Source organism: Eutrema salsugineum, unplaced genomic scaffold (genome assembly GCF_000478725.1).
Source record: "Eutrema salsugineum unplaced genomic scaffold, Eutsalg1_0 scaffold_16, whole genome shotgun sequence".
Taxonomy (NCBI): Eukaryota; Viridiplantae; Streptophyta; class Magnoliopsida; order Brassicales; family Brassicaceae; genus Eutrema; species Eutrema salsugineum.
Window position 1 is genome coordinate 1,722,050 of NW_006256858.1, and position 23,593 is coordinate 1,745,642.

Below are 23,593 nucleotides of genomic sequence, written 5' to 3' on the forward strand. Positions count from 1 at the left end.
ACGTGTAATAAAACTATTGGCTAGACACGTTGTAAGGAGTAGTTAGTTCCGTATAAAATCTGAAACAAAAATTTGCTCAGTCGCAAAACGGGAAAAAACCTTAAGCCTTTATCACTGATTTAGCCTGCCGCCGGGAAGACGAGATGACGGCGATCTACTTCTTCCGATGCATGTTACTGTTGCTTGTGATAGCGATGGTGGGTCGTTCAAGTGCTGAGAAAGCTAACTCCTCCGGGGGAATGGTTTGGTCCACTGCGAGAGATGAGGCGGAATTGGTAGAAGATTCCGGCGTGGTAATAGGAGAGCAGGATCAAATCGACGGTGGATTTTCTTCCCTGGACGGGATGTTACACTGGGCTATAGGTAAATTATCTTTCCCCCTGCTCTTCTTCTCCTCTAGATCTGATTCTACCTCTGAATATCTCCGGTAGGTCACTCGGATCCTGCGACACTTAAGGAAGCAGCTCAAGATGCACAGAAGATGTCTCTGGATGAGTTACAGAAGCGTCAATTAGAATTAAAGGTGACAAATTTGCGACTCTGGTGTTAGTTTTCTGCTTGCTTTTCTATGGAATCTAATCTGAAACTAGTTATTGAACAGGAGCTGGTGGAGAAGCTGAATATGCCATCAGACGCGAAGTTGATGCAAATAGCTATAGATGACTTGAACAATTTGTCCTTGTCTCTGGAAGATCGTCACCGTGCTTTGCAGGAACTTTTGATTCTCGTTGAACCTATTGATAATGCAAATGGTAACTTGAATCCTTGGCTTCTTCTTAAATCTCTTATACAGTCACAAGTTTTGTTCCCTTGATTGTGTATTTTCCTGGCTACGGTTTATTCATGAGTCTGATCAGCCGTTGCTGTCAATGCAGATTTGAGCAAATCAGGAGGGCTTAAAGTTGTCGCTGGAGAGCTTAACCATTCGGACCCAGAGGTAAGGAAACTAGCTGCGTGGGTGCTCGGGAAGGCCAGCCAAAACAACCCATTTGTTCAAGAGCAGGTCTGTTTCCGTTCCGTTGTTCTTGCGTAGCAGAACTGTGTGTAGAAACCATCTGAAACAAATCTTGCTTCTTCTTTTGTGAATTTGGTAACAGGTTCTTGAACTTGGGGCTTTAACAACTCTGATAAAGATGGTTAACTCCAGCTCTGCTGAAGAGGCTGTGAAAGCACTCTTTGCTGTTTCTGCGTTGATACGGAACAACATAGCTGCTCAGGACATGTTTTATGCAGAACGTGGATACATTATGCTTCAGGTGAGCACACCAGAAAGACATCACATCAGGCTTTGTTCATTAATTCTCTGAATTGGAAAAACCCAAACACGTTTCTTCACTCTGCAGGATGTAATGAGCAATGGGAGCTTGGATATTAAACTGAGACGAAAAGCTGTATTCTTAGTGGGTGATTTGGCTGAGTTTCAACTACAATACACAGAGAAAGCTGAACTTCCTGTATACAGTGATCGTTTGTTCCTCAAGTCCGTGGTCGATTTGATCGTTGTGCTTGATCTTGATCTTCAGGAGAAGGTGAAAATCTTACAGGGCCCATGACCTTTTTTGCCTCTATGAATCTTGGTGCACATCTCCTTCTAACTTATGCTACTTTGAAATTATGTTTCAGGCTCTCACAGCAATCCAGAATCTTCTTCAGTTTAAATCCATAGAGCCTCGGATTCTCAGAGACTTTTGCGGGTTGGAAGGAGCTTTAAAGACAATGAAGCTGCAGCTGGAGGAATCAATGGCGGATGAAAACAAGAGGGACTATGCTGCAGATGTGGAAAGCCTACGTGGTGAAGTGGAAATGATCTTCCGCGGAAAGCTTGGACTTTTATGAACCCATGATTAGTAAGAAAGCAAACTCCCTGTGCGTTAATTTGTTAGTGGGAAAAGCTTTAGCTGTAGGAGTTGTCGACAAATTTAGTTAACTGCCTTAGATAGATTTAAGATGTGTAACTTAGGAGGATCCTGCTGATCCATTTTGCATGCTATCGTCTCTACTTGAGAGGTTTTCTTCCACACTTCTTAACTTCCATATCCTGTTTGCAAGGTTTTATGTATAGTATTATAAACTTACACTATTTGCTTGATTCGTGTTCCGTGTAAATGATGGAGTTGCAGAGACTATGATGTTGTCGTAGTGATGATAGAATAAAAATAATAATAATAAATAAGTCACAATAGAGATCACTCAAGATGCTGTTATGCTCTTCCTGATCGCGGCTGCAACCGCGCCTATGGATGCATACTCTTCAAGAGCCCTCTCAAATATGTTGCACCGTTTAAACTCTGGTTAGAAAAGCCACAAACCAGTCACCATCACAAACCCAATTGTCAAAACCTGACTGATTTCTGTCGGGAATCTCCACCTTCCGGTACGGTTTTCTTAATGGTGATCTCCACCGTTGTGCAAAGTCCGCTTATAAGAAAGAACCACATTGCCTAAACACCAAGAGCCCGAGACCAGTTCTGCCCCAAGACAGAGAACAGATGAACCGTCGGTTCGCGCACGGTAGGCCTTAGGATTCCGGTGACCGTCAGATTCCATCGTCTCCCCCATAAATCCTGAAGTGATGTCGCTAGATACAGCTTGTTACGTTTGAACTGTGGTTCGAGCTCAAGACCTGACATTGCTTGAATCACGGTGGCCGTAGCAGTTGGGATGAGCTCGAGGGCGAAATAGGTATGAATCGCGTGGAGAGTCAATACGGCTTTCTCGGGGAGAACAAAAAGAGCCGCCTTTATGGTATTATTCAAGGGACCCTCCCTGGATCATCCATGGGAGTGTGATGTGGTAGGTTTAGGGCACAGCTGAATTCTTGATGGGCAAGTAAGAAACAGCTAAGGAAATAGGGAGAGAGAGAGAGAGAGAGAGTCTAGAATTTGAAGAGAGATGACATCGACTTAAAGCAAGGAGAAAGAGCTTGAAAATAGCAAGCCAAGCTATGAAGAAAGCCATGCCGATATTGGTACAGGAACCATAAAGAAAATGAGCGAGACAGGTATGAACTGTATGATACAGTCTATATCAGCCTTCTGATTCCTTTTGGAACCAATTTGGCAACGAAAAAAGCGTAATACAATGAGACGATCACTAAACCCCACGCCTTTATGAAACTCACCATTTCTTTTTTGTTTTTTTTTGTTTTTTGCTTCTGACATTTCAAGTCTCCGGGAGGAAGGAAGAAGAGGAAGATGATACTAATCAACAAAACAGACACAGAATCTTACAAAACGTGTCATACGCCATCGATGAAAACAATGAGAAAAGTCTTCCTTTCTTTCTTTTTCTATTCGTAAACAAAGTTGACAATTGACATTAATTAAAGAACCAATTCTCTCCTTCGTTTTATTTTTTGGCTTTGGAATATTTAATTGCGATAAGATATGGTAATTGGCGTAAGGTTTATTCCATCGTAATTTCTCTGGTCATAGCGTCTCAAGGTAAACCATCATCGGCTCTTCTCTACTTTTTTCTTGTAATCTCAAAATCACAAATCCTATCTGTCGTTTGAATTTGGATCTCTTAGTTAATTCTTTCCTTCGATTTTTTTTTTTTTCTTGGCAAGGATTTCAGAAGAAACCAACTTTTCTCTGTAAGCGTATCTTCCTTAATTAAGTCATGTAAAAAATCTTTAGTAGTTGACTACTGTTGTATTCATCCACTATGTTGATCAGGAACAAATTCTCTAATAGCATCATCGCTTTAATCAAAAACACCTAATAATATCCTTATAACTCCAGAACAGAACAGGTGCTTTCTTTGAAGATTTGGAGTTTAGAATCAAAGATTAAGATGGATGAGGAAGAAGTAGAGGTTTGGGATCGAGCATCAAGAGGATGTAGTCACACTCACAGCTGCAACCCTCCAGGCCCAGAAGATGCTTCTCACTCACACACATGCTTCCACGCTCACACTCATCTCATCATCCCTGTAATACATAACTTACTTTCTCTTATCTTCTTATATGATATATATTCTAAAAGATATTTGAATGGCTTGTTATATAGATTTATGTATATATATATTCATGTTTTTCCAAAAGGATTCGGGAGAGAATGATCATTGTGACGGTAGCAACAAGAAACGGTCATGTGGGAACAGAGAGGCAGTGAGGAAGTATAGGGAGAAGAAGAAGGCTCGCACTGCGTACCTTGAAGACGAAGTGAAGAGACTGCAATCTCTGAATGAGCAATTGATTAGAAAGCTTCAGAGCCAAGAAATGGTGGAAACCGAAATCATCAGACTCCGGACTCTTCTGGTAGAGATGCAAGGCATGATTGATGGTGAGCTTGGTGGTTTCTCGTTTCAGAAGCAATGCAACGGCTCTGGTTTTGTGTTCAAAGAAGGTGATGTCTCCTTTTGTTTTGGTTTACAATCTGATAAGTTGATGGAAATATCACAATGGAAAGTAGAAGAACTAGTAAATAACTTATAAATATGAAAGAACGGTGATGATCACTAGTATGTTAAATGAATAGTTGAATGATGGAATAGCAGAATAATAAACTAGCGTCAACACTTGAGCTGAACGAATTTATGGTTAGTGACTATAAAATACTGAATTTTTTTTGTAGATTAATGGTTTCATTTTCTTTGGTTATCTTTTTAACATATGCATTCGTATATGCTGTAATCACTTTGAAAAAATGTAAAAGATTGGGTAAGTGTTTTGAATGATTAAAAACTACCGTTCTTAAACCTCTTAGACGTAAATAAATGGTATACCATTCATCACCATATTTTTTTTATTTTTGACAAACGGACTTTTATGATTAAGTTTTGTTTGACCTGGGTCGTAATCACACAGATGAATGCGACGTAGCAACAAGGAACGTGATGTGTGAAGCGGCAATAGTGGAGTGCAATGAGGGCCAACCACTTGATGCTATGCACTCCTTTGTTCCGAGTTCACCACCATTCTCACGTTAAGCCTCTACAGGTTGTGGTGTTCTTTGTATATATACATATATACCGGTTTAAATAGGGCATAGAGGTTGGATACATCATATACAAAGATTGTAGTCTATTTCACATATGTCTAAACTAGAGGTACCAAAACATATTTGATTAGATTCTGATTTTGAAATGAGGAGGACAAGGAGGATTGTAGTTGTATGTAACTATGTATGATGATGATGATTGTGGGCTTGGAAGATCTTTGGGGGTCCATTTATAGATTCTATATATGTGGGTATGGTGAAAACCCAAACCAATAAGGATAAGGTATGCATGCAGACATGAGTGTATGTATCATATTTTCTGAGGGCATATGAAAATCCATTGGTGTGGACTTCCCCAATCATTGAATTTGCTTCAAACATTTGCACCTAATAATCATTCTTCCCTGTAAATTTTTACAGGGGAATCAAATATCTATGGATGGGTCAATGATCAGGCCGCAATGTTAGATTTCTCGGGTAATTATTTTATAAAGAGATTATAATAATACTGAAGCACATAATCATAGAGTGAGGTGTTAGGTGCCTCGGCTCCTGTGACTATACTAGACCACTGCTTTTGACACCCAAAAAATAGCTATTATAATCATTGCTTTCCCTTGTGGGTCATTCTTCTTTTACAAAAAGGCTCTTTCGAAATTTAAAATTTTGAAATATACTAATTCTTTTAACCCTACATTAATTTAGAACAATGATGTCTTTTCATCTTTAACCCTACCCTCTCATATTTTGATGTTTTAATATTTCATAAAATTAAAAAGTTTTTGAATATGTAGAAGTTATATAATCTATTTTTTCTGTCAAACATGATCTATAAACAAAATTAAATATGTTATAGTTCCACTACTTCAAATGAGAAAACCTATGGACATGGTCAACACAAGCTAACAATTTCTATATTCCAGATAGATTGAACATGATAATCTTTTTTTCCTATATTCCATGACAGATATCTTTTTTTTTGTAAGACAGATTGATCATGAAGCATGCAATAATGATTGAATCAAATATTCAGCAGTACTGCAACAGTACTAACTAAATTTAAAAGTGTCTAACCAAACAAATAAATCAATTAAACTAACAAAAAAAATAGTAGCAGAGATTAAGCTGGGGGCAAGTGACAATTTGGATGACATGAAATTTATGTTTCCTAATTGCTAAGTTTATCTTAAATGATAATAAAAAGCAGTTTAAATTACAAGTAGAAGAAAACAATTAGAAAGAAACCTGAGGGGTTTATTACCTTTAATTAACAAAAGGTTTAGTTTAGTTAAATGTGTCCCTACAAAAATAATGATGAAAACGAGAAAGGGACAGTAGGAGAGAGTGGAGACCCCAGCGATACAGCTGGTCTGCATATCAATCACCGGCGCGTATGAAATACGCGCCTCAACGTAAAGCGCGTGGAGTTCAGTTTCCAAATGAACAAGAAAAAAAGGTTTGTGTCAGAGAACGTGCAATGCAACCATCTTTTGTTTTTTTGGCTTTTAAAACAGTTTACATTACAGTCTCTCTTTCTCCTTGTCTCTGTCTCTCTCTTTCTCTCTTCTTCTTCTTCCACTCGTGAAAGAAAGACCAGAGAGTTTTCTCCTGATCCCAAATCCGGAAGAAACTTCCTTCATTACTCAGATCTACTCAATTTAAGTACGTAAATCTTCTCTCTCTCTGACTCTCTAGAGAAGATTAAACTTGCAATTTTTCGGTGATAGAATCTTAACATATCTTTCTTCATCTATTACCCAAAGGTTCAGTAACCGTCAGTAACCTGCAGGAAATTCACTATTGTACTGAATAATGTTCTCCACAGAGATTCTTGTGTCGATCATTTTGACTTTTTCAGGTAATTAAGATTACTTTTTCTTCCTCAATCTAAACTAGTAACGTTTACTAAAAAGCTACGCAATACGATTTTTTTTGTTTCCATTAGAAATTTTCGGCATGCAAAAAAATTTCCTTTTCTTCTTTTTTTCCGAAAAAGTTTTTAGTTTTTTTCTCCAACTCTTTTTCTTAAAGTGTAATTTTTTTTTTTTGTTTCTTCTTCTCTTCCACTTGTAACTTATTAGAAGCACGCGAGAAGGAAAATAAATAACTTTTTCTACTGTTTCTGCTTTTTAAAGTTTGATTTTTTTTTTCTTCTTCTTTTGCTGGTGTTTCGCAGGAAGCAGAGATGAAAAATTATAGTGAAGGTAGTATTGTAGATAGGTTTATAAAATTTGTAGCTTAGAAAACAAAAGAAAAAAAGAAAAAAAATAACAACACCTTCAACTAAAATCCAACACAAGAAACCAGAGAGACCTCTTAACGACAACAACCTCTCTGTACACAAGACAACAAACACTCTCTCTACAAAAGCATCACTCTTTCTTCTTCTCTCTACTCTAATACAAGAGAGAGAAAAAGCCATGGATGGGTACGAAGCAACTAGGATTGTGCTCTCTCGAATCCAGACCTTAGACCCAGAAAACGCATCAAAGATCATGGGTCTTCTCCTTCTCCAAGATCACGGTGAGAAAGAGATGATAAGGCTAGCTTTTGGTCCAGAGACTCTAGTCCACTCTGTAATAGTGAAGGCCAAGAAAGAGTTAGGTCTCATGAGCTGTTCAAGGCCAACATGGAGTCAAGAGGAGTTAATTAGCCCTAAGAACAACCGTGGCTCTTCTCTTAATCCGGCTTCTTTACCCTTCTACGCTAATGGAGGAAGATCGTCAAGGGATTTGACCAACGAATTCGAGTTCATGGATGATGTGAACCCAAGAGCTGATTTTTTGGGCTCTGTGCATGCGAGAAGCGGTAGCTGCGTTTTGGACGGTTTAGGGTATGGTGATTCCGATTTAGGGTTTGGAGGTGTACCCTGTTCTTATTTCGCTAGAGGCTTCTGCAAAAACGGAAGTAGCTGCAGATTCGTCCACAGTGATGTGGGAGCTGAATTGGTTGGCTCTCCAAGCAGAATCGAGCTTCTTAGGTCTAACTCGGTTCCTCCAAGACTCGCTCACCACTTCATGACTCGCTCTTCTCTGCCTTCTTTCTCTCCAAAAGGCGTAAACTTGCAGAGTACTGATGCTCAAAGGTTCGACCTTTTTCACCAACTGTTTTTGTTTTGAGATATTCAAAGTGTTTTTTTGTTGTTGTTGTTGAACTTGTGTAAATTTCGGGGACAGAGCTGCTGCTGCTTTGATGATAGGAGATGAGTTGCAGAAGCTTGGAAGATGGAGGCCTGAAAGGATTGATCTCTCTGCTATGGCTTGTCCTGCTTCGAGACAGATCTATCTCACATTTCCTGCCGACAGTAGGTTCAGGGAGGAAGATGTGTCAAATTATTTCAGGTAATGCTGCAAACACAATCAATCACACCTTCTCTTTGGTCTAAATGTATGTTCTTTTGTGACTTAAGATGTTGTTGTGGTTGGTATAGTACTTTTGGACCAGTTCAAGATGTGAGGATACCATATCAGCAAAAGAGGATGTTTGGGTTTGTGACATTTGTGTACCCTGAGACTGTCAAGAGCATTCTCGCCAAAGGGAATCCTCACTTTGTGTGTGATTCCAGGGTTCTTGTTAAGCCTTACAAGGAGAAAGGCAAAGTACCTGACAAATACAGGTACTTAAACTTGTATCAGTACTTAAACTAGATTGTTCCTTGAATCATTGTGTTTATCGTGTTTTTATCCTTCCGTGTAGAACTAACCAAACAACGGAGCGAGAATTGTCACCAACAGGCCTTGATTCTAGCCCCAGGGATGCTATAGGTAAACAAAAACACTAAAGCTCTTGTCATTTTAGGATAACCATTTGCGTGTTCTATACTGATTTTGCCTGTGGCGCAGGAGGGAGAGGGTTTTATAACAACGCCCAAGATGTGTTGTGGAGGGGTAAGTTTGAAGAAGAGATTCTTGAGCTTCAGAACAGAAGGCTAATGAATCTTCAGCTTCTTGACGTCAAGAAGCATTTCCAACTCAATTCCCCTACAAACATTCTCTCCCCGAATCCTTTTAGCCAAACACTCGCATCTCCACGCCCATTGCCGGTGAAAGGAGGAGAATATGTAGGAAGAGAGACAGGGAAAGATAGTTCCAAAGAAGGATCTGATGATGATACAATGAATCTACCAGAGAGGTAGAGTGTACTCATGAACAAGGAGTTCTTTGTGTATCTTGATGCTGTGATGTTGAATAACAACAAGTTTTTTCGGATTGTTACAGGTTGGAGGATAGCTTGCCGGACAGTCCATTTGCATCGTCCGCTCATCATTTGCTTCTGTTTGCTGACTCTGCAGACAATAATGGATCGGATTTGTGGTCGCCTTCCTCTGATAATGACGATAATTCTAGTCCTTCTACGCTCTCTGACTCCTTCAACTCTTTCAACTACCAAATGCCAAGGTTTCAAGATTCAACTACGGTTTCTTATGTTTCTGATATCAAGTAAATGGTGTCTAACATTGCTTTCATGAAATCTAAAATAGGTTACCGCCTATTGGAATGTTACCCGGGAGAGGTGGACCGGCCTGTCGTGTTGGGATATAAGCAGGTAACAAGAGTAGATTAATGGATGGTAAAACATAAAACAACAATCTTGTTAGGTTAATAGTTTATGTGTCTTTGTCACAGGAAGAGACGTGAGAAAGAAAAAAGAAAAACAGAGGAAGTTAAAAAAAAAAACAACTGATAATATAGAGACTCTTAATAACCAAAGATGCAGAGGTGTAAAAAATAAAGCAGGAAAATTTGAAGTAATGAGATAGAGAAGAGAAAAAAAGGAAGATTGTTGTACCATTTCTCTAGTTTTAATGTGTAATGTGATGGACCACACAAGATGATGTAATATGATATGATATATATAAATATATATAGGACAAGAAGTGTAATCTCTCTAAAGATTTACAAAAAGAAAGGGATTACAATTTGGGTTTGAAAAGTGCGAGTAAGTCTGTTCTTGTCCTTGCTAGTTTGCTACCCTCTCACTCTAACCACTCTCCAACTTGAAAAAAAATCCAGAGATGTCCACTTTTGGTTATATTTTCTTCAACTATAATCTTAAAGATTTGATTTCATGTAGTAGGTTTTGTGTCCTCGTTATTAAATGTAACTTTGTGAGGTGGAAAGTGTAAAAAGAGTAGGTGATACATCCATGGCTATTACCGTGATTTTAAATAAAATAAAAAGAAGAATGTTATGGGCATGTTGCATGTAAAGACTAAAGTTATGATCGATATTCAAAATTAAATGAAATGTGTGATATATTATGTGTATTCTTAATGATCTAGCATAGACGGACACGGACAGTGGCGTGTGGTGGGGTACGCGCGGGAGAGTGACTGCCAAAGATACAAATATAGTTTGTGACTTGTGGTCTTCTCACAACTATGTCGCTTCTATTATGTGAATTTGTAAAGAAGGTGCTTCATTTCATCATCATATCTCCCTATGATCAAAAGAATGTGAAGGCTAAATTCTTTTGGGGCTAATAATACACATTTATGATTTGATGTGTGTGTATACAACGATTTTCGATATCTGTCTGACAATTTGACTTAAATTCAGTCATTTCTGAACCCAAAACAAAAGTTTCAGTAGAAATCAAGAGAAAGAGAGAGAAGATAGTTGCTCTAAAGGGGAAAACAAACTGAGAACTTAACTATGCAAAGGGTGCCATAAGGTTTGCAAGATAACTAATTTAAGGTTATAAAACATTTTGGACTTGCTCATTGCATAAATTTATTGTATAAAACAAAGAGAATAAAAACAACTTCGAAATAGAAAAAAAAAAAAAGAGGAAGAAAATGGGATCCCACGAGCCAACACACAGGCCATGTGGTGTGGGGAGATATATGCCAGAAGTTGTGTTTTATGGAGACATCTCCACAAATATGCTCCAAATATCAGTTTTGTAATATTTACATACGAATAAATTAGATGATATGTGAAATGTCAATTTCATGTCCTTTCCCATGTAATTAACATCTTTTTTTTAATTAAAAAATAACTGAAAAAATGTATGGCACCTAGGCTGACATTGTTTTCTGAAAAAAACCTAGTCAGACATTGTTGAACCTAGCAACGCTGAAATTCAAAATTGGTTAGTTAGGAACGTCCTTAAGTTATGTTTACCAATGACCATTCCCAGTTCCAACATGGACAAAAAAAAAGACAGTATCATTCACATCCATAAAAATAGTTAGTGGCAATTAATTTTGAGGGTAGTGACTAGTGAGAGATGAAATAAATTGGTGGTAGGATCGTTAATCGCTGGTACTGGTTTCAAAATAACAGGCACACACTGATATTGAGTAATTTGTTTTTTCATAAAAATAAAAATCGAAACCTACCCAATCCAACCCAACCTACAACTAAATGAAATGAAGAGCTCAATAATTGATGGCTTCTGAAATCGATTATCATCGGCGCGTGAGAATCACAGCTAATGAATGCAAGTGTGTGTCTGGGAGAGTGGAAGCAATATAGAGTGAGAGAAAATTAAAATTAAAATTAAAATGTTGGTGTCAGAGGGTTGAATGCAGCACAACGTGCAATTACCTTTTATTGTCTTAAAATTGGGCCCACTTATTTTTTCTTACATCTTTCCTTTTCAAATTATAGCATTTTCTACAAAAGTATAGTAGAAAGATCTGTTTGAGTAATAATGGTAATATTAAGAGCGAATCGAATTTTGGAAGGCGACGTCATTTTACTGATTGGTGTGGAGCAATTGAATGACGATTCTTCTTTACGCACCCACCATTTATTCAACAAGCCTAAATTTATTTTGTTTTAGTATTACGTTCAATATGTTGTGGTCAAATCCATGTTTAAACGCAGATACATGCGATCAAAATTTATTAGTTTTTAGTATTTAGTTCAGTAGCTGTGGTCAACAAACTTTTCGAATTAACAAACATTTTTTTCTTTGCGAAATTTATATAGTTACAAAACAAGAACTTCAATCAGTGGAATGTTGACATGCACTAATCTTTAAAAGAAAACCAAAACTAACTACATTTTGTTTTCTTGTTAACGTCGCCATTTTACTTAATATAGAACAATTACTTGAATTACTCAAGAAAAATCTGTTTAGACATTGGAAAAGAGAGAGTTCCAAAGTTTGATGTTGTTCGTGAACAAGTTCCTAGGATAGGAGGGACATGATTTCGAAACACTTGCATTGTGGATGCTCATTTCGAAGCTTTTAATTTGAACAAAAAATTGACTAGATTTAATTGATTGACTAGTAAGTTTGAGAAGCTTGGTCCCAAGAGAAAGTCCAAAGTGCCAGAGTGACTTTCATTCATATAATCATATTGCAACGCGAGAAAAAGAACACTAACAATAATCTTTTGGTAATTTTTTTGTTCATTTTCTTCATAAACGACGTTAATTGTCAGTATAATTCTTTTGAAAACTGTTGGTACGTAAAGCTGAGGATAGTTGCAAGACTTTTGAATTTTCTACCTTAACTTTTTTATATTTTTTTTTTTGGCGCTAGTTGTTGAAGTCTGCTAACGAGAACTCTTGTACATATTTAGATGATCCAAATAGTTGCAAACATTTTGAATTTTCTACCCTTTAATAAACGGCCCAAATTTATTAAATGTTGGTTATAAATGGGTCCAATAAATTTGGGCCGTTACAGATCCGGAATTTGAATAGACACCACCACCGACTTCACTGCTGCTCCTGCAATTTTCCAATTCGTTCCGTCCTCAGCTTCAGTTTATCTCTCCTCCCTAAATTTCCCCGGAGACCCTAGTTTCTCCGATTTCAACCGTGAAAATCAATCACGCCGGTTGAGATTTCTCGATGGGAAAGTGGAACAATCGATCCAGATTCAACCGTCGCAGATCTCCTTCGCGATGGTATAGCGACCGACATTCTTCTTCCTCTTCTGGTATTTTCCTTGATGTTATTATCACATTCATCTGATCTTAATTTGTTTTAGTTCTTTCTCCTACAATTGTTTGCAGAGCTATTGAATTAGGATTTTATTTTTCTTTCTAAAAACACTTTCTTGTCAAACGGAAAGTTGAGATTTAACTGTGTTTTCTTTCTTGTTAAAAGGTTATGGTGAAGACGATGGGATTCCAGTATGGGAGAAGAGATTCTGTGAGGTGATTGGATCAGTGCCATGGCAAAAAGTTGTTGAAGCTAGTGACTTCAAGAGCTGGTACCAAGGTAATGTAATCACTTGGGATGATTCTGCTTGCCTAGAGACTTTTAACAATGAGAAAAAACGATTTTGGTCACAACTTAATGGCCTCCATTGCGATATTTCTCTTCCTGATCCGGATCTTTACATTAGTGAAGTAGACTGGGACGATTTTATTGACCCGGAACTGATCTGGGATTTAGAAAGTGCTTACTTTGCTCCTCCTGATGAGGACAAGATTGGTTTGAAACGAGGGCGTCGAGAAAAGAGTTGGAGTGGTTGTAACCTGGTGCCCATTGAAGAGACTCGTATGTTGAATATTCCTTGGGAAGGCAGTGTTTCGGGGAAGAAAACGAATGGCTGGAACGTTTCAGAGAGTAGTACTGACCATCCAAAAGATAGTGCGAGGCATTGGGAAGCTAAGCCTAGTTTTGGAAACGAGAAAGAAAATGATACTACATCTGTGGATTGCTTGAGGACTGAGGAACGGAGGGAGATCCAGTGGAAAACCAAAGATAATGGTGATGAAAGGTGGGAGAACTCGGGCCATGGAAACGAGGGATGGGATAAGTCAGGACATCAAAACAAGAAGGCGAAAGGGTTTGAAAGTGTCCCAGCAGAAGAGTATGAAATGCACGACAATCCTTGGGAAGCAAAGCCTAGTTGTAGAAAGGAGACAGCAGAAGATACTACTTGGGGAGGTTGCTCTGGTCAGGTGTGGGAGGATAGAGGTTGGGGCAGTGGTGGTAAATGGAGAAACCGAGATTTGGGAAATGAAGTTATGGAGATGAAGGAGTGGCCTAGTACGAGATATAGTCAGGATTATAGGGAGCCAAAGAGTTACAACCCATGGAGAGCTGGCTCTGTGCCTGACAATACAACTAGGAGAGATTATGGAGCAAATGCAGGCGGTTGGCAAACACGTAAAGCGAGTGAGACTAATCGAAGAAACTGGGATGTGAACCAATCAAGTGATGGTTGGGGTAGGCGAAGTAGAGAAAGATATAACTCGTCTGGCTACAATTCTAACTACAGAAACTCCAAGGCCTATAAGAGATGGTAATCAGAACAGGAAGGTCAATTTCTCATCTAAGTAGATGAAATGATCCATTGTTTTTTGTATGGATGTCTTCTTGTGTGTTGATGTCTTAGTTTAAGCTGGGTCATTGATCCAAAGGTTTCTCCTTCTTCTTTTTTGGGTCAAAACAAAGGTTTCTCCTTCAAAATCAACATATGTAGTGTGTATATACGAGTACGAGTACCCTTTTTTAATGATGATGTTTCATACTAAACTATTCAGAGTTTTTGCCTCTGGGACTGGATTGATAATATGATAATGTTTCCTTCTATAAAGCTTTGTTGTAATCACATTTACCTAATCTATTCCAACTTCAAAAAAGAAAGGCATATACACACATGATTACACTTATGTTTCGGCTCCATGCATCCCTTCAAAGCTTTCTCATCTCATTTTTATATTGAAAACTTAAAAATTCTGCTTTTTTTATAGTTTAAATATATACTGGAATAAACAAAGCTATACGCTTCACTTTCAAAACAACAGGTTGGTCCATTATGATGGGTGCATCTGATTAACAATAAAAAAAAAACATTATTTGGACATGGTTAATTAGACGGTGATCAAAGATCAAAAAGAGGTTGAAAACAATATATTGTTTAACGCAGAAGCTATCATCCCATTGCTACAGTTTCAATACAAAGCAAAGTTAACCAAAGCATATGAGACTTTACTCTATTATTCTGTATCATTAGGACAAAAACAGTAGGTAGACACAAAATTTAACAAACAACAAATCCTTGAACTTTTTTTCATCAATTCGCAGAAAATGAGAATACTTGAACTTACAGTAAGCAACGGTTCTTCTGTTGATTGCAGTAGACACAAAATTTTACAGTAAGCAAATGTCATTTTATCATCTATTCTTGGAATGACCCTCTTTGATTTTACAAATTGAATAACAAATTACATATATAAACCAAAACGTATATGAAAATCCAAGGAAAAAAAAAACACCAAATAGTATACTGTATCTTTCACTCAACCCTGATTCATCAACAATGTCTTAAAACTTGACTTCTTCTTCTCTTCTACGTTGTCTTGTTTTGGGACCCACCAAACCCTGATGCTCTTGTCAAGTCCTCCACTGTAAAGCATGAAGCCAGTACCAACATTGTTGGGAGAAGCTTGCAAGCATTTGACCGGACCTTCATGCCCTTGAATGACTCCAATTTTACAGAGCATGCCACTGGCTTCTCTCTTCCACAGTCCAATGCTCTTATCAGCCGATCCACTACACACCATCTCCCCAACCACACACATACACAGAACTGCTATCTTATGCCCTCTCGTCTCAAACCCTAATCTCCATTCCTCAAAGTCTCCTCCTTTCTCTCTCTTCTCCCATCCCATCACAAACCCATCTGATCCTCCCCCGTATACCCATTTCCCATCGCCGGAAACCACCACCGAGTTCACTGAAACCTCCGCACGTCCCTCCAATGTCGCCTTCAGAACATGTAAACAAGAAGAAGAAGACGAAGACAAAGGAGAATCAATCTGCTTTCTCTTCTCTTTCCCCCAAATCTTGATCTTCCCATCCGCAGACGCAGAGTATACTCTGCCTTCTCCGGCGACAAGGCCATTGATTGCGTCGTCGTGAGCCTTGATCGATTCAAGACACTTGAGATCCGACAATCTCCAGACTTTAAGTGTCTTATCCCACGACCCGGAGTAGATTATCCCGGCGTGGACCGCAAGGCAAGAAATGCTGTCTGCGTGTTCTATCCAAAGACGCTTGTGGTTCCTCCTCGTCTGAACGTAATTACTCTGTTTCATAAACTTCCCCAAGTAGTCTTTGGTCGTGGGAAGCGTATCGACAAGCCTGAAAGCGTTCTCGGAGCTTCTTCGAGATACTTTCCAGACTCTGATTCTGCTGTCTTGATGCGCCGTGAACACCTTGCTTCCCACGCTAACCAGAGCCTTCACAGACCCATCGCCTTGTCCGAATTTCGCGAAGATCTTGAGATCTGGCTGTTGCCAGACGATGATATCCTTTCCCTGAGACGCGCTCAGCAAGAACTCGCCGCATAGCGCCAATGAAGAAACAGAGCCTACGTGAGCGGAGAGGACGGCGAGTGGCTTGTACGCGCCGGTGATCGGCGGCGGACGGAGAGTGGTCAGGACGAAGCTTTTGGATGAGGCGGATGGGCTGAGCGAATCGTCGGAGTCGGTTCCGTTGCTTGTGGTTGTGGAGGAAGAAGATGAAGACATTGACAAGACTCCTTCTTGGATTGATCCCACCATCGCATCAAGAGATTCAAGACTTATTCTTTCTGGTTCTTTTTGGGTACAGAGAAACAAAAATTGGAGCGTTTGAGGAAATGTTAAAGGAGTATTTAAAAAGGGTTAAAAATGAAGTGGATGGTACAACGGCTACATTTGACAGATGGCACAGCCTCCTTTTTTTTTTTGCCTTTTGCTTATCATTTCGCATTTCTATGTTTTCCTTATAAAATAATGATTATTTCATTTTCAATTCGTATTCATGGAATCTTATAATATATATATGTAACCAATTGAGACGCCTTGAATTTAACGTGAGTAATATACTAACCGATTGATCGTTGGTCTGTACTTGATAATGTGGATACTGTAACGTTAAGGGTTATGATAATTAAGATAAAATATTGCGAATAAGTTGGTAGTAATCAGCAGACCTCGTATTTATTTAGTTGCTAGCTTCGTAACATATTACAGTGACGAGCTAATCCTCAACTAATATTCCCAAGACTAATTAGGATTATGACAATATTTTGGTTTACAAATTGGTAGATGGACCAATAGATCAATTATAAACGATTTGATGCATATTTATACAGTCCTTTTTGTTTGGATTTCCCCTTATTTATATATATATATATATATATAGATTGGTTTAATTTTATTGATGGTGGGAGAAGACAAAGATATTTTAGGGAGTTTTGTCATTTAATACGGAAACCAAGATATCGGCTTTTAAGTTAAACATAAATTAGCGTGATGAAATGGATTAATGGATTATTTGCTTAACAACAATTAAAGATAGCTGAAAAAACTATATCAAAATGTAAAGATTTGGGGATAGTAAATGAGAGATCGGAGAGGGAGCGTAAGTTCACGTGACTCCGATTATGTATCATATCTACCAAATCAGACGTAAATGTTTATGACATGACTTACCTATTTATTCTTTTCTTACATCAAATATCCATTTATTCTTGGGTTCTTGATTTGTTGAGTTGTCTGTACGCAATTGCCTAATTGGTAAGTGTTTATTCCAAGAGTTGGAGAGAAGAATATCTAGATGAAGGCATGGATCTAGATACCAAAATGACAATGTCGAATCACATGCATTCAAGGATATATAACAGTATAACACCGAACCTTAAACTTCCCTCCTTCGTCAATTTCTGTCAGGAGCCAATGATTTTATGCACTGCGTCAAAGAGCCATGTATTGATGGATTGAACCAAATTTCCTTCATAGTTTGGACTACTAACATGTTTCTTCAAAATTGTGACCTTGGCTTGTTCATCTTGGATGCAATTTTTGTCCTTTGGTTATTATTCGTTTTCGGTATATTTGATTATAATAACATGCGAGAAATGATGAATTTCCAATTAAAAAAATAATTGACAGAACATGTATTAGCCAATATCTCACTCTCATAAAATACAAGTATATTGTAGGTCACATTTCACTTTCTATGTAGGATTTTGAAAGATTTGTTTATACATTGTCAATTCCCTTTTGATACCTTTTTTAAATCCCACTTGGTATTGAAAATCCATCTGTAAACCAATGTGACTGGCTTTTTCTTATGGTAACAAGACATCGATATAGCTTTTTAAACTTTCTGATCTAACGATCACTAGAGTACCACTTGTGCTTCGAAAAGGGTTTGTTCATAGCTCGATCGACAGAAGTTTTTCTTTTTTTTTTAGCTCGACAGAAGTTGATATGGTTATATTTCCTTTAGTATTAATTTTCTTTATATACCTAAATAATCATTTTGTACTCACCCAAAATAATATAGGTTTTTTTCTTTCTTTTGTGGATCGCCACAAAACTACTTGTTTTTGCTTATTCCTGTCTAAATAATTTTCCTTAGTATATGCATTATTAGGACATCAAACTATAAAACTAAAATGCAACTTGCTCGTATATATATGGTGTGCGACTCTCAAATACTTGACTCCTAAAACCCGAGCAATACTTCAAGATCCTAAGTTCATGCTGTGCAATCAAAAAGCATGTATTAGAGAACCTGTACATTATTAAATCCTAATTTTAAAAAAATTACTATGAAAAATAAGCCTTGAAGTCAAAAGTTTGAACAAAGACGCGTGACCTGGAGTCGTGCGAGAAAAAAATAAAAATCACAAAACTATGAAAACGCAAGGTCATTTGTGTTGACCTTGACCGGGCAAAAGAGCCAAAGAGTTGTGAGGTCATGAATGAACATGTACTTAAATCAGATAGATTGCTTCCCTTCTTCTTCATCATCTATAATCATCAACTAAGAAAAGTCGTCTTCTTTGACTTTTCTTTGTGAGAGATCAGATCGAAGATGGCGGATGGTTTCACGGATGAGCAGATCCAGGAGTTTTACGAAGCCTTCTGTCTCATCGACAAAGACTCCGATGGTCTGATTCTTTTTACTCCGAGGTTTGATTCACAGTTTTATCAGAGTCGATTAGTTGATAATATATGTCGTATAATTTGAAACAGGATTCATCACGAAGGAGAAGCTGAAGAAAGTGATGAAATCGATGGGGAAGAATCCAAAAGCAGAGCAGCTTCAAGAGATGATGAGCGACGTCGACATCTTCGGCAACGGTGGCATCACCTTTGATGATTTCTTGTACATAATGGCTCAAAACACTTCTCAGGTCTATATATATACACTTTTCTTTTTATAAAAATAAAAACATTAATTTGATTATTAATAAACTTAAGAGAATTAATATTGAAATGAAAAATTGGTATTTAGGAATCGGCATCGGATGAGTTAATAGAAGTATTCAGAGTGTTCGACAGAGACGGAGACGGTTTCATATCTGCACTTGAGGTAAATTCTTTTTTCTTCGAGTCTTCTTTCAATATCTTCTTGAACCAAAACTTATATAATAAGAAGAGATCATAAACAAAGAATATATATATACTTTATAGACCTATATAATCATGTAAAAAATTAATGGCAGTTGGGAGAAGGAATGAAGGATATGGGGATGAAGATAACGGCGGAAGAGGCGGAGCATATGGTGCGAGAAGCTGATCTCGACGGTGATGGTTTTCTCTCTTTCCATGAGTTCTCCAAAATGATGATCGCTGCCTCTTATTAGCCTTTTTTTTATAAAAGCTATGATATAAGGGTTTGTGTTTTGCACTTATAAGTTGGTAACTACTTTCCAATATGTTAAAGCGAGATCCTATCATGTATTAGTATTATTGTATTTTCCCAACATGCAATAAAATTCTCTGTCCCATATCAATGATTTGTTTTGATCAATTAATCAGCCGATTAACAAAAAGGTTGAGATTTTAGAGCATCAGCAATGCTAGTACCTCATTAAGAGTACTTAAACAATATAATAACATTAAAGTTATGTTAAGAATCTCAATTTAAAAATGAAGATTTTGTTGCCTTTAATGCAAGAATCTGTAATGGATTCTTCAAAAAAAAAAAAAAATCTGGGCGAAGCGAACTCCGACGCCGAGCAGCCCGCCGTCGTGTGTCAAGGTGGAGAGAGTTCCGACGAAGGAAAGCTCCATGATACTCCTCGAAACCTCAGGACTTGTGGGTCGAAGCAGAGAGATAATGATTATGGGTCGCCGTCGATGGCGTATTCGAAGCCGTGGAAACAGAGCATCAAAAGGAAATTGGACGAGATAGGTCTCGTTTCAGAGCGAATAATTCGATGGGTTTCACGAAATTACAAAGTCTTGGTCCACAGCGAAGAGAATTTCTCCACTCTATCATGGCGATGGAGAAAGGAAAAAGTGTCGAAAAAAAGAAGAAAATTTTCTCGGAGAAGAAAGAAAGAAGAAAAAAAAAATTATCTCAAAGTGTCTGTCCAATGAAATTATAGCACGTGGAATTAAGTATCGATTCTTATAGATCTTATATAAGCATCGATACTTGTCTTTTATTTTCTTTTTCATTTAAATTTGAGTTTAAGAATCCCTTAAAATTGGGTCAAGTACTCGCGTTGCTGATGCTCTTAGATACTACGTAAGTTGTGAACTGATTTTGTGATGTGATGTTGACGACGACAACCACATAAACAATCTTTGGTAAAATCAAAAGGTTGTTATTTTCTTGACCCACATAAATGATTGATTCAAGTTTCAATTTTTTAAAAGAATGGCATATACAGTTATACACACATGAATACACTTATGTTTTGGCTCCATGCATCCCTTCAAAGCTTTTTGACCCAAAGGAGGGGTTTTCTTCCTTTATACATTAGCAAGAATTTCACCATCTTGGATTCTTGATCCTGCTGGTACGAACTCGGTTGGTAGCATCATTGTAGAAACTGCTCTCAACATATCTTCATCTTTGATTTCTGATGTCGTTTTCTTGAAGATTTTGGAGATCTGATATCTGTTCGTGGGGGCAGATGATTCGTCTAGTATGACCGGAGAGAGTGGTCGTCTGAAAATGATCACAACAACCCATAAGGATATAACTTCTTGTTATCTAGGATAAACCCACATCTTGGTTGAGCACAACCACAAGTCCGTAGATGAGCTTCATAAACCAAGATCAGTGGCGGAGGCACATGTTATGAGCTGGGGTCATTCGCCTCTAGAGAAATTTAAAAAATTGGTGTAATTTAATAAAGCTTAATCTTAATGCCCCATCTATAAAGGTATGTATACTTCTATTTGCCTCCAATGAAAAAAATTTCTAGCTCCGTCACTGACCAAGATGCCAGTGAAAGATCACCGTTACAGGTTAGATTCACAGACTTGGATGATTTCTCACCATTGTTTGACTTGTCTCGACATTGACCCAAATATGTCAAAGCTTCTCATGAGTCATATGACATTGATGCTATGCATGTAGGGATTGGAAACAAATGCAGATAGAAAAGTAAAGATCACATTTTGAAAAGGGTTTAAAGAAAAGAGTGAAGCAGAGAAAGATGGTGTATTGTGGACAACATCAATAGGCCTAGGTAAGGATATATCAGATATCTCCATATGCCAAGCCTTGTCAAGGGCTGTTTATGTAATGACAACATATATTTCATACATACCTAAAAGAATTTTTACCGTTTTCTAGTTCACACTACTACTAATTGACAAGAAACTATTGGAAACTATTTATCAAAAACTATTGGAAACTAATAGAATACAGAACTAAAAAAGTTTTTTTTTTTGTGAAAGCAGAAAATGAGATTCAAAGAACAACTAAAAAGTAAAAAAATAAAATAAACAAAGGGATCCATCTAGTTAGACGTGGAAGCCAAACTCTCGTCACTAAGCAGCTCCTCCCAGAAACCATCGTCTAATTCTCTCTCGATCACCATATCGTCTTCTTCCTTCATATTCCTCTGTTTTCCATACCCTTGCATCTCCAGAGCCAGAACTTCCAATTCCGACATCGAAGAACCTTTTTCCCTTTCTGCTGACTCATCCTCAAGCTCCTTGAGCCTTTTATCTCTCTGTTTCAGTAGCTGATGCAGAAACGTAGGGCTCTGCATTGCTCTAGCTAAAAAAGACATCATCTGTCTCTGTTTCCTCTCTGCTCCTTCGATCCTCTGCTCCATGGCTTTGATGTAGTTTCTCGTGGTTTGGTGCTGCTGTCTCAGGCTCACCAGCTCCATCAGTAGCAATTGCTTCTCCCTGCGAAGCTCGATGCAAGGATCATGGATCGATGGAGACGATGATGAGAATGTGGCTCGTCTCTTGATGCTCTTAAGCAACTGTCTTTGTCCCACCAAGAACCCTTCGTTTGCAAACTCCCATCTCTCTGCTTCTATCTTCTTGAAGCCCTGTAAAATTTTTTATACGTCAATATTCAAAGTTGTGTTTGTAGCATCTAAGGTTTTGAAAGTCTATCTACATGAATAAATGTGATTAAATAAAGAACATCAATATTGGAGTGAGGTGTAAAAATTGAATTTTTTATTAGGAGATATACAGAGAATGGAACAAGTGGGCAACCTTAAAGCTGATTTGTGAATAAACAATAGGTATTGGGATAAGATTGCTGACTGTTTCTTACGTATATTTTAGAAGCCAACTTGACACGAATCAAGATTCTAGAACTTACTAAACCTTCTTCTACTCCACTACCACATGGAATCCACACTTTCGATGTTTCTAGAAATAACAAGCTTTTGCAAGTAAAATAACAAAATTGAAATTTCAATATCGGTTTTCATTACCAAGTTAAGTGCAACCAAATTTTTGAAGTTGAATCCAGAATACTTCGCTTGTTATTCCACCAACTATTAATAAGATAAAGGAAAACAAATGGAGAAAAAAAAAAAAAAACAGAGCACTGGTTTCTCTGTTTTTTTGTTTTTGTTTTCCCTGTCAGAGAACATAGACAAAAGAAAAACAGAGAGAAGACTCACGTAAGTGTTAAGTTGTCTAATGAAACTTGAGAAATTGCTGTGTTTGAAGTGTCGAGGAAGGAGAACGGTAGAGAAGGAATGCAAATCCCAAACGACAAAACTAGTACCTCCTCTGTTCCAAGATACGATGTGGTCTGTGTTTGGATCTTCCACAATCTCGAATGTCTTGATTAAAAATGGAGGAGGACCGATTTCGTTCAATCCTTCGATCGGTCTTGGTGGTGGTGGTGGATCAAATTCTTGGAAGAGAAACGGATTCATCCTGAAACGAAAAAAGACAAAGGCTTTTTCTCTGTAATCAAAATTGATCTTGGGATCAATGACGCAGTGAAACAATCTCCGAAATTGGGTTTTTTCGTCGGAGTTACATGGTTAAAGTAAATTGAGAGGAGAATAAAAAGTGAAGGAAGTAGATTTGGGTTTTAGAGATGGAGATTTACTTTGAATTTGTTCTCTCTGTTTTTTAAGTTCGTTTATGGCAGTTGAGAGGGAAGGGGAAAAGTGAGGAAGATAATATCCACGTAAGCCATTCGAGGTGGCTTAAATAGGAAGAGTGGGAAAGTGATTAATGATATTAAAATTGATTAAACAAAAAATTTATATTTAGTAACTCGTCTCTCCCAGCTTAGGAAATTAGAAAGTTCTGGAACGGGTAACAAGAGAAAGGTATCGTCGAAACTTCTGGACCTTCAAAGTGAGGACTGTACGGTATGGTTTCAATACATGGGAAGTGGGACCCACCCAAATATTATAAAACTCGAAAAAAAGTGTTGCAATGGCAATTCGCTATTTGGCTAAATCTTGTGCTTATTGTCGACGTGGCGGTTGGTCCAGCTAGG

General features: G+C 37.8%; 8 protein-coding genes across 15 annotated transcripts; 5 read left to right on the top strand and 3 right to left on the bottom strand.

The window, feature by feature from the left end:
• Positions 1-88: 88 nt before the first annotated feature.
• Positions 89-2,073, top strand: LOC18020699 (nucleotide exchange factor SIL1). The gene is made up of 7 exons (XM_006403796.2): positions 89-363; positions 432-523; positions 602-752; positions 876-1,003; positions 1,098-1,256; positions 1,344-1,529; positions 1,624-2,073. Exons 1-7 carry the CDS (start codon positions 144-146, stop codon positions 1,834-1,836), a joined length of 1,149 nt encoding a protein of 382 aa, XP_006403859.1. The 5' UTR covers positions 89-143; the 3' UTR covers positions 1,837-2,073.
• Positions 2,074-2,168: 95 nt separating this feature from the next.
• On the bottom strand, positions 2,169-3,124 carry LOC18020700 (acyl-CoA--sterol O-acyltransferase 1). Its single transcript, XM_024157792.1, is given in 5 exon segments — positions 2,169-2,375; positions 2,378-2,816; positions 2,818-2,957; positions 2,960-3,014; positions 3,017-3,124. Coding segments are annotated over 5 exon segments (927 nt in total). The 3' UTR covers positions 2,169-2,190.
• Positions 3,125-3,353: 229 nt separating this feature from the next.
• On the top strand, positions 3,354-5,315 carry LOC18020701 (basic leucine zipper 24). Of its 5 annotated transcripts, none has more exons than XM_024157795.1 (5): positions 3,390-3,443; positions 3,577-3,595; positions 3,744-3,933; positions 4,046-4,349; positions 4,811-5,315. In XM_024157795.1, exons 3-5 carry the CDS (start codon positions 3,796-3,798, stop codon positions 4,930-4,932), a joined length of 564 nt encoding a protein of 187 aa, XP_024013563.1. In that variant the 5' UTR covers positions 3,390-3,443; positions 3,577-3,595; positions 3,744-3,795; the 3' UTR covers positions 4,933-5,315. The 5 variants fall into 5 exon arrangements, with proteins under 5 accessions (XP_024013561.1, XP_024013563.1, XP_024013562.1 ...); XM_024157794.1 differs by having other exon boundaries at positions 3,400-3,443; positions 3,569-3,595; positions 3,749-3,933; XM_024157797.1 differs by having other exon boundaries at positions 3,417-3,443; positions 3,569-3,595; positions 4,811-5,314.
• A 1,161-nt stretch (positions 5,316-6,476) lies between these two features.
• Positions 6,477-9,875, top strand: LOC18020702 (zinc finger CCCH domain-containing protein 46). Of its 4 annotated transcripts, none has more exons than XM_006403801.2 (10): positions 6,477-6,605; positions 6,707-6,801; positions 7,120-8,028; positions 8,120-8,284; positions 8,374-8,559; positions 8,640-8,707; positions 8,786-9,074; positions 9,161-9,340; positions 9,424-9,488; positions 9,569-9,875. In XM_006403801.2, the coding sequence occupies exons 3-9, from the start codon at positions 7,364-7,366 to the stop codon at positions 9,482-9,484; spliced, it is 1,614 nt and encodes a 537-aa protein (XP_006403864.1). In that variant the 5' UTR covers positions 6,477-6,605; positions 6,707-6,801; positions 7,120-7,363; the 3' UTR covers positions 9,485-9,488; positions 9,569-9,875. The 4 variants fall into 4 exon arrangements, with proteins under 4 accessions (XP_006403864.1, XP_006403862.1, XP_024013502.1 ...); XM_006403799.2 differs by having other exon boundaries at positions 6,505-6,605; positions 6,733-6,801; XM_024157734.1 differs by having other exon boundaries at positions 6,521-6,605; positions 6,713-6,801.
• A 2,786-nt stretch (positions 9,876-12,661) lies between these two features.
• Positions 12,662-14,417, top strand: LOC18020703. Its single transcript, XM_024157633.1, has 2 exons — positions 12,662-12,842; positions 13,013-14,417. Exons 1-2 carry the CDS (start codon positions 12,755-12,757, stop codon positions 14,161-14,163), a joined length of 1,239 nt encoding a protein of 412 aa, XP_024013401.1. The 5' UTR covers positions 12,662-12,754; the 3' UTR covers positions 14,164-14,417.
• Positions 14,418-15,059: 642 nt separating this feature from the next.
• LOC18020704 (protein JINGUBANG) lies at positions 15,060-16,470 on the bottom strand. Its single transcript, XM_006403803.2, has one exon. The coding sequence runs from the start codon at positions 16,423-16,425 to the stop codon at positions 15,160-15,162; it is 1,266 nt and encodes a 421-aa protein (XP_006403866.1). The 5' UTR covers positions 16,426-16,470; the 3' UTR covers positions 15,060-15,159.
• Positions 16,471-18,582: 2,112 nt separating this feature from the next.
• Positions 18,583-19,655, top strand: LOC18020705 (calmodulin-like protein 9). The gene is made up of 4 exons (XM_006403805.2): positions 18,583-18,806; positions 18,892-19,052; positions 19,154-19,231; positions 19,365-19,655. Exons 1-4 carry the CDS (start codon positions 18,731-18,733, stop codon positions 19,503-19,505), a joined length of 456 nt encoding a protein of 151 aa, XP_006403868.1. The 5' UTR covers positions 18,583-18,730; the 3' UTR covers positions 19,506-19,655.
• Positions 19,656-21,385: 1,730 nt separating this feature from the next.
• Positions 21,386-23,149, bottom strand: LOC18020706 (heat stress transcription factor A-7a). The gene is made up of 2 exons (XM_006403806.2): positions 22,755-23,149; positions 21,386-22,166 (listed from the first exon to the last, which is right to left on the bottom strand). Exons 1-2 carry the CDS (start codon positions 23,013-23,015, stop codon positions 21,621-21,623), a joined length of 807 nt encoding a protein of 268 aa, XP_006403869.1. The 5' UTR covers positions 23,016-23,149; the 3' UTR covers positions 21,386-21,620.
• Positions 23,150-23,593: the final 444 nt, after the last annotated feature.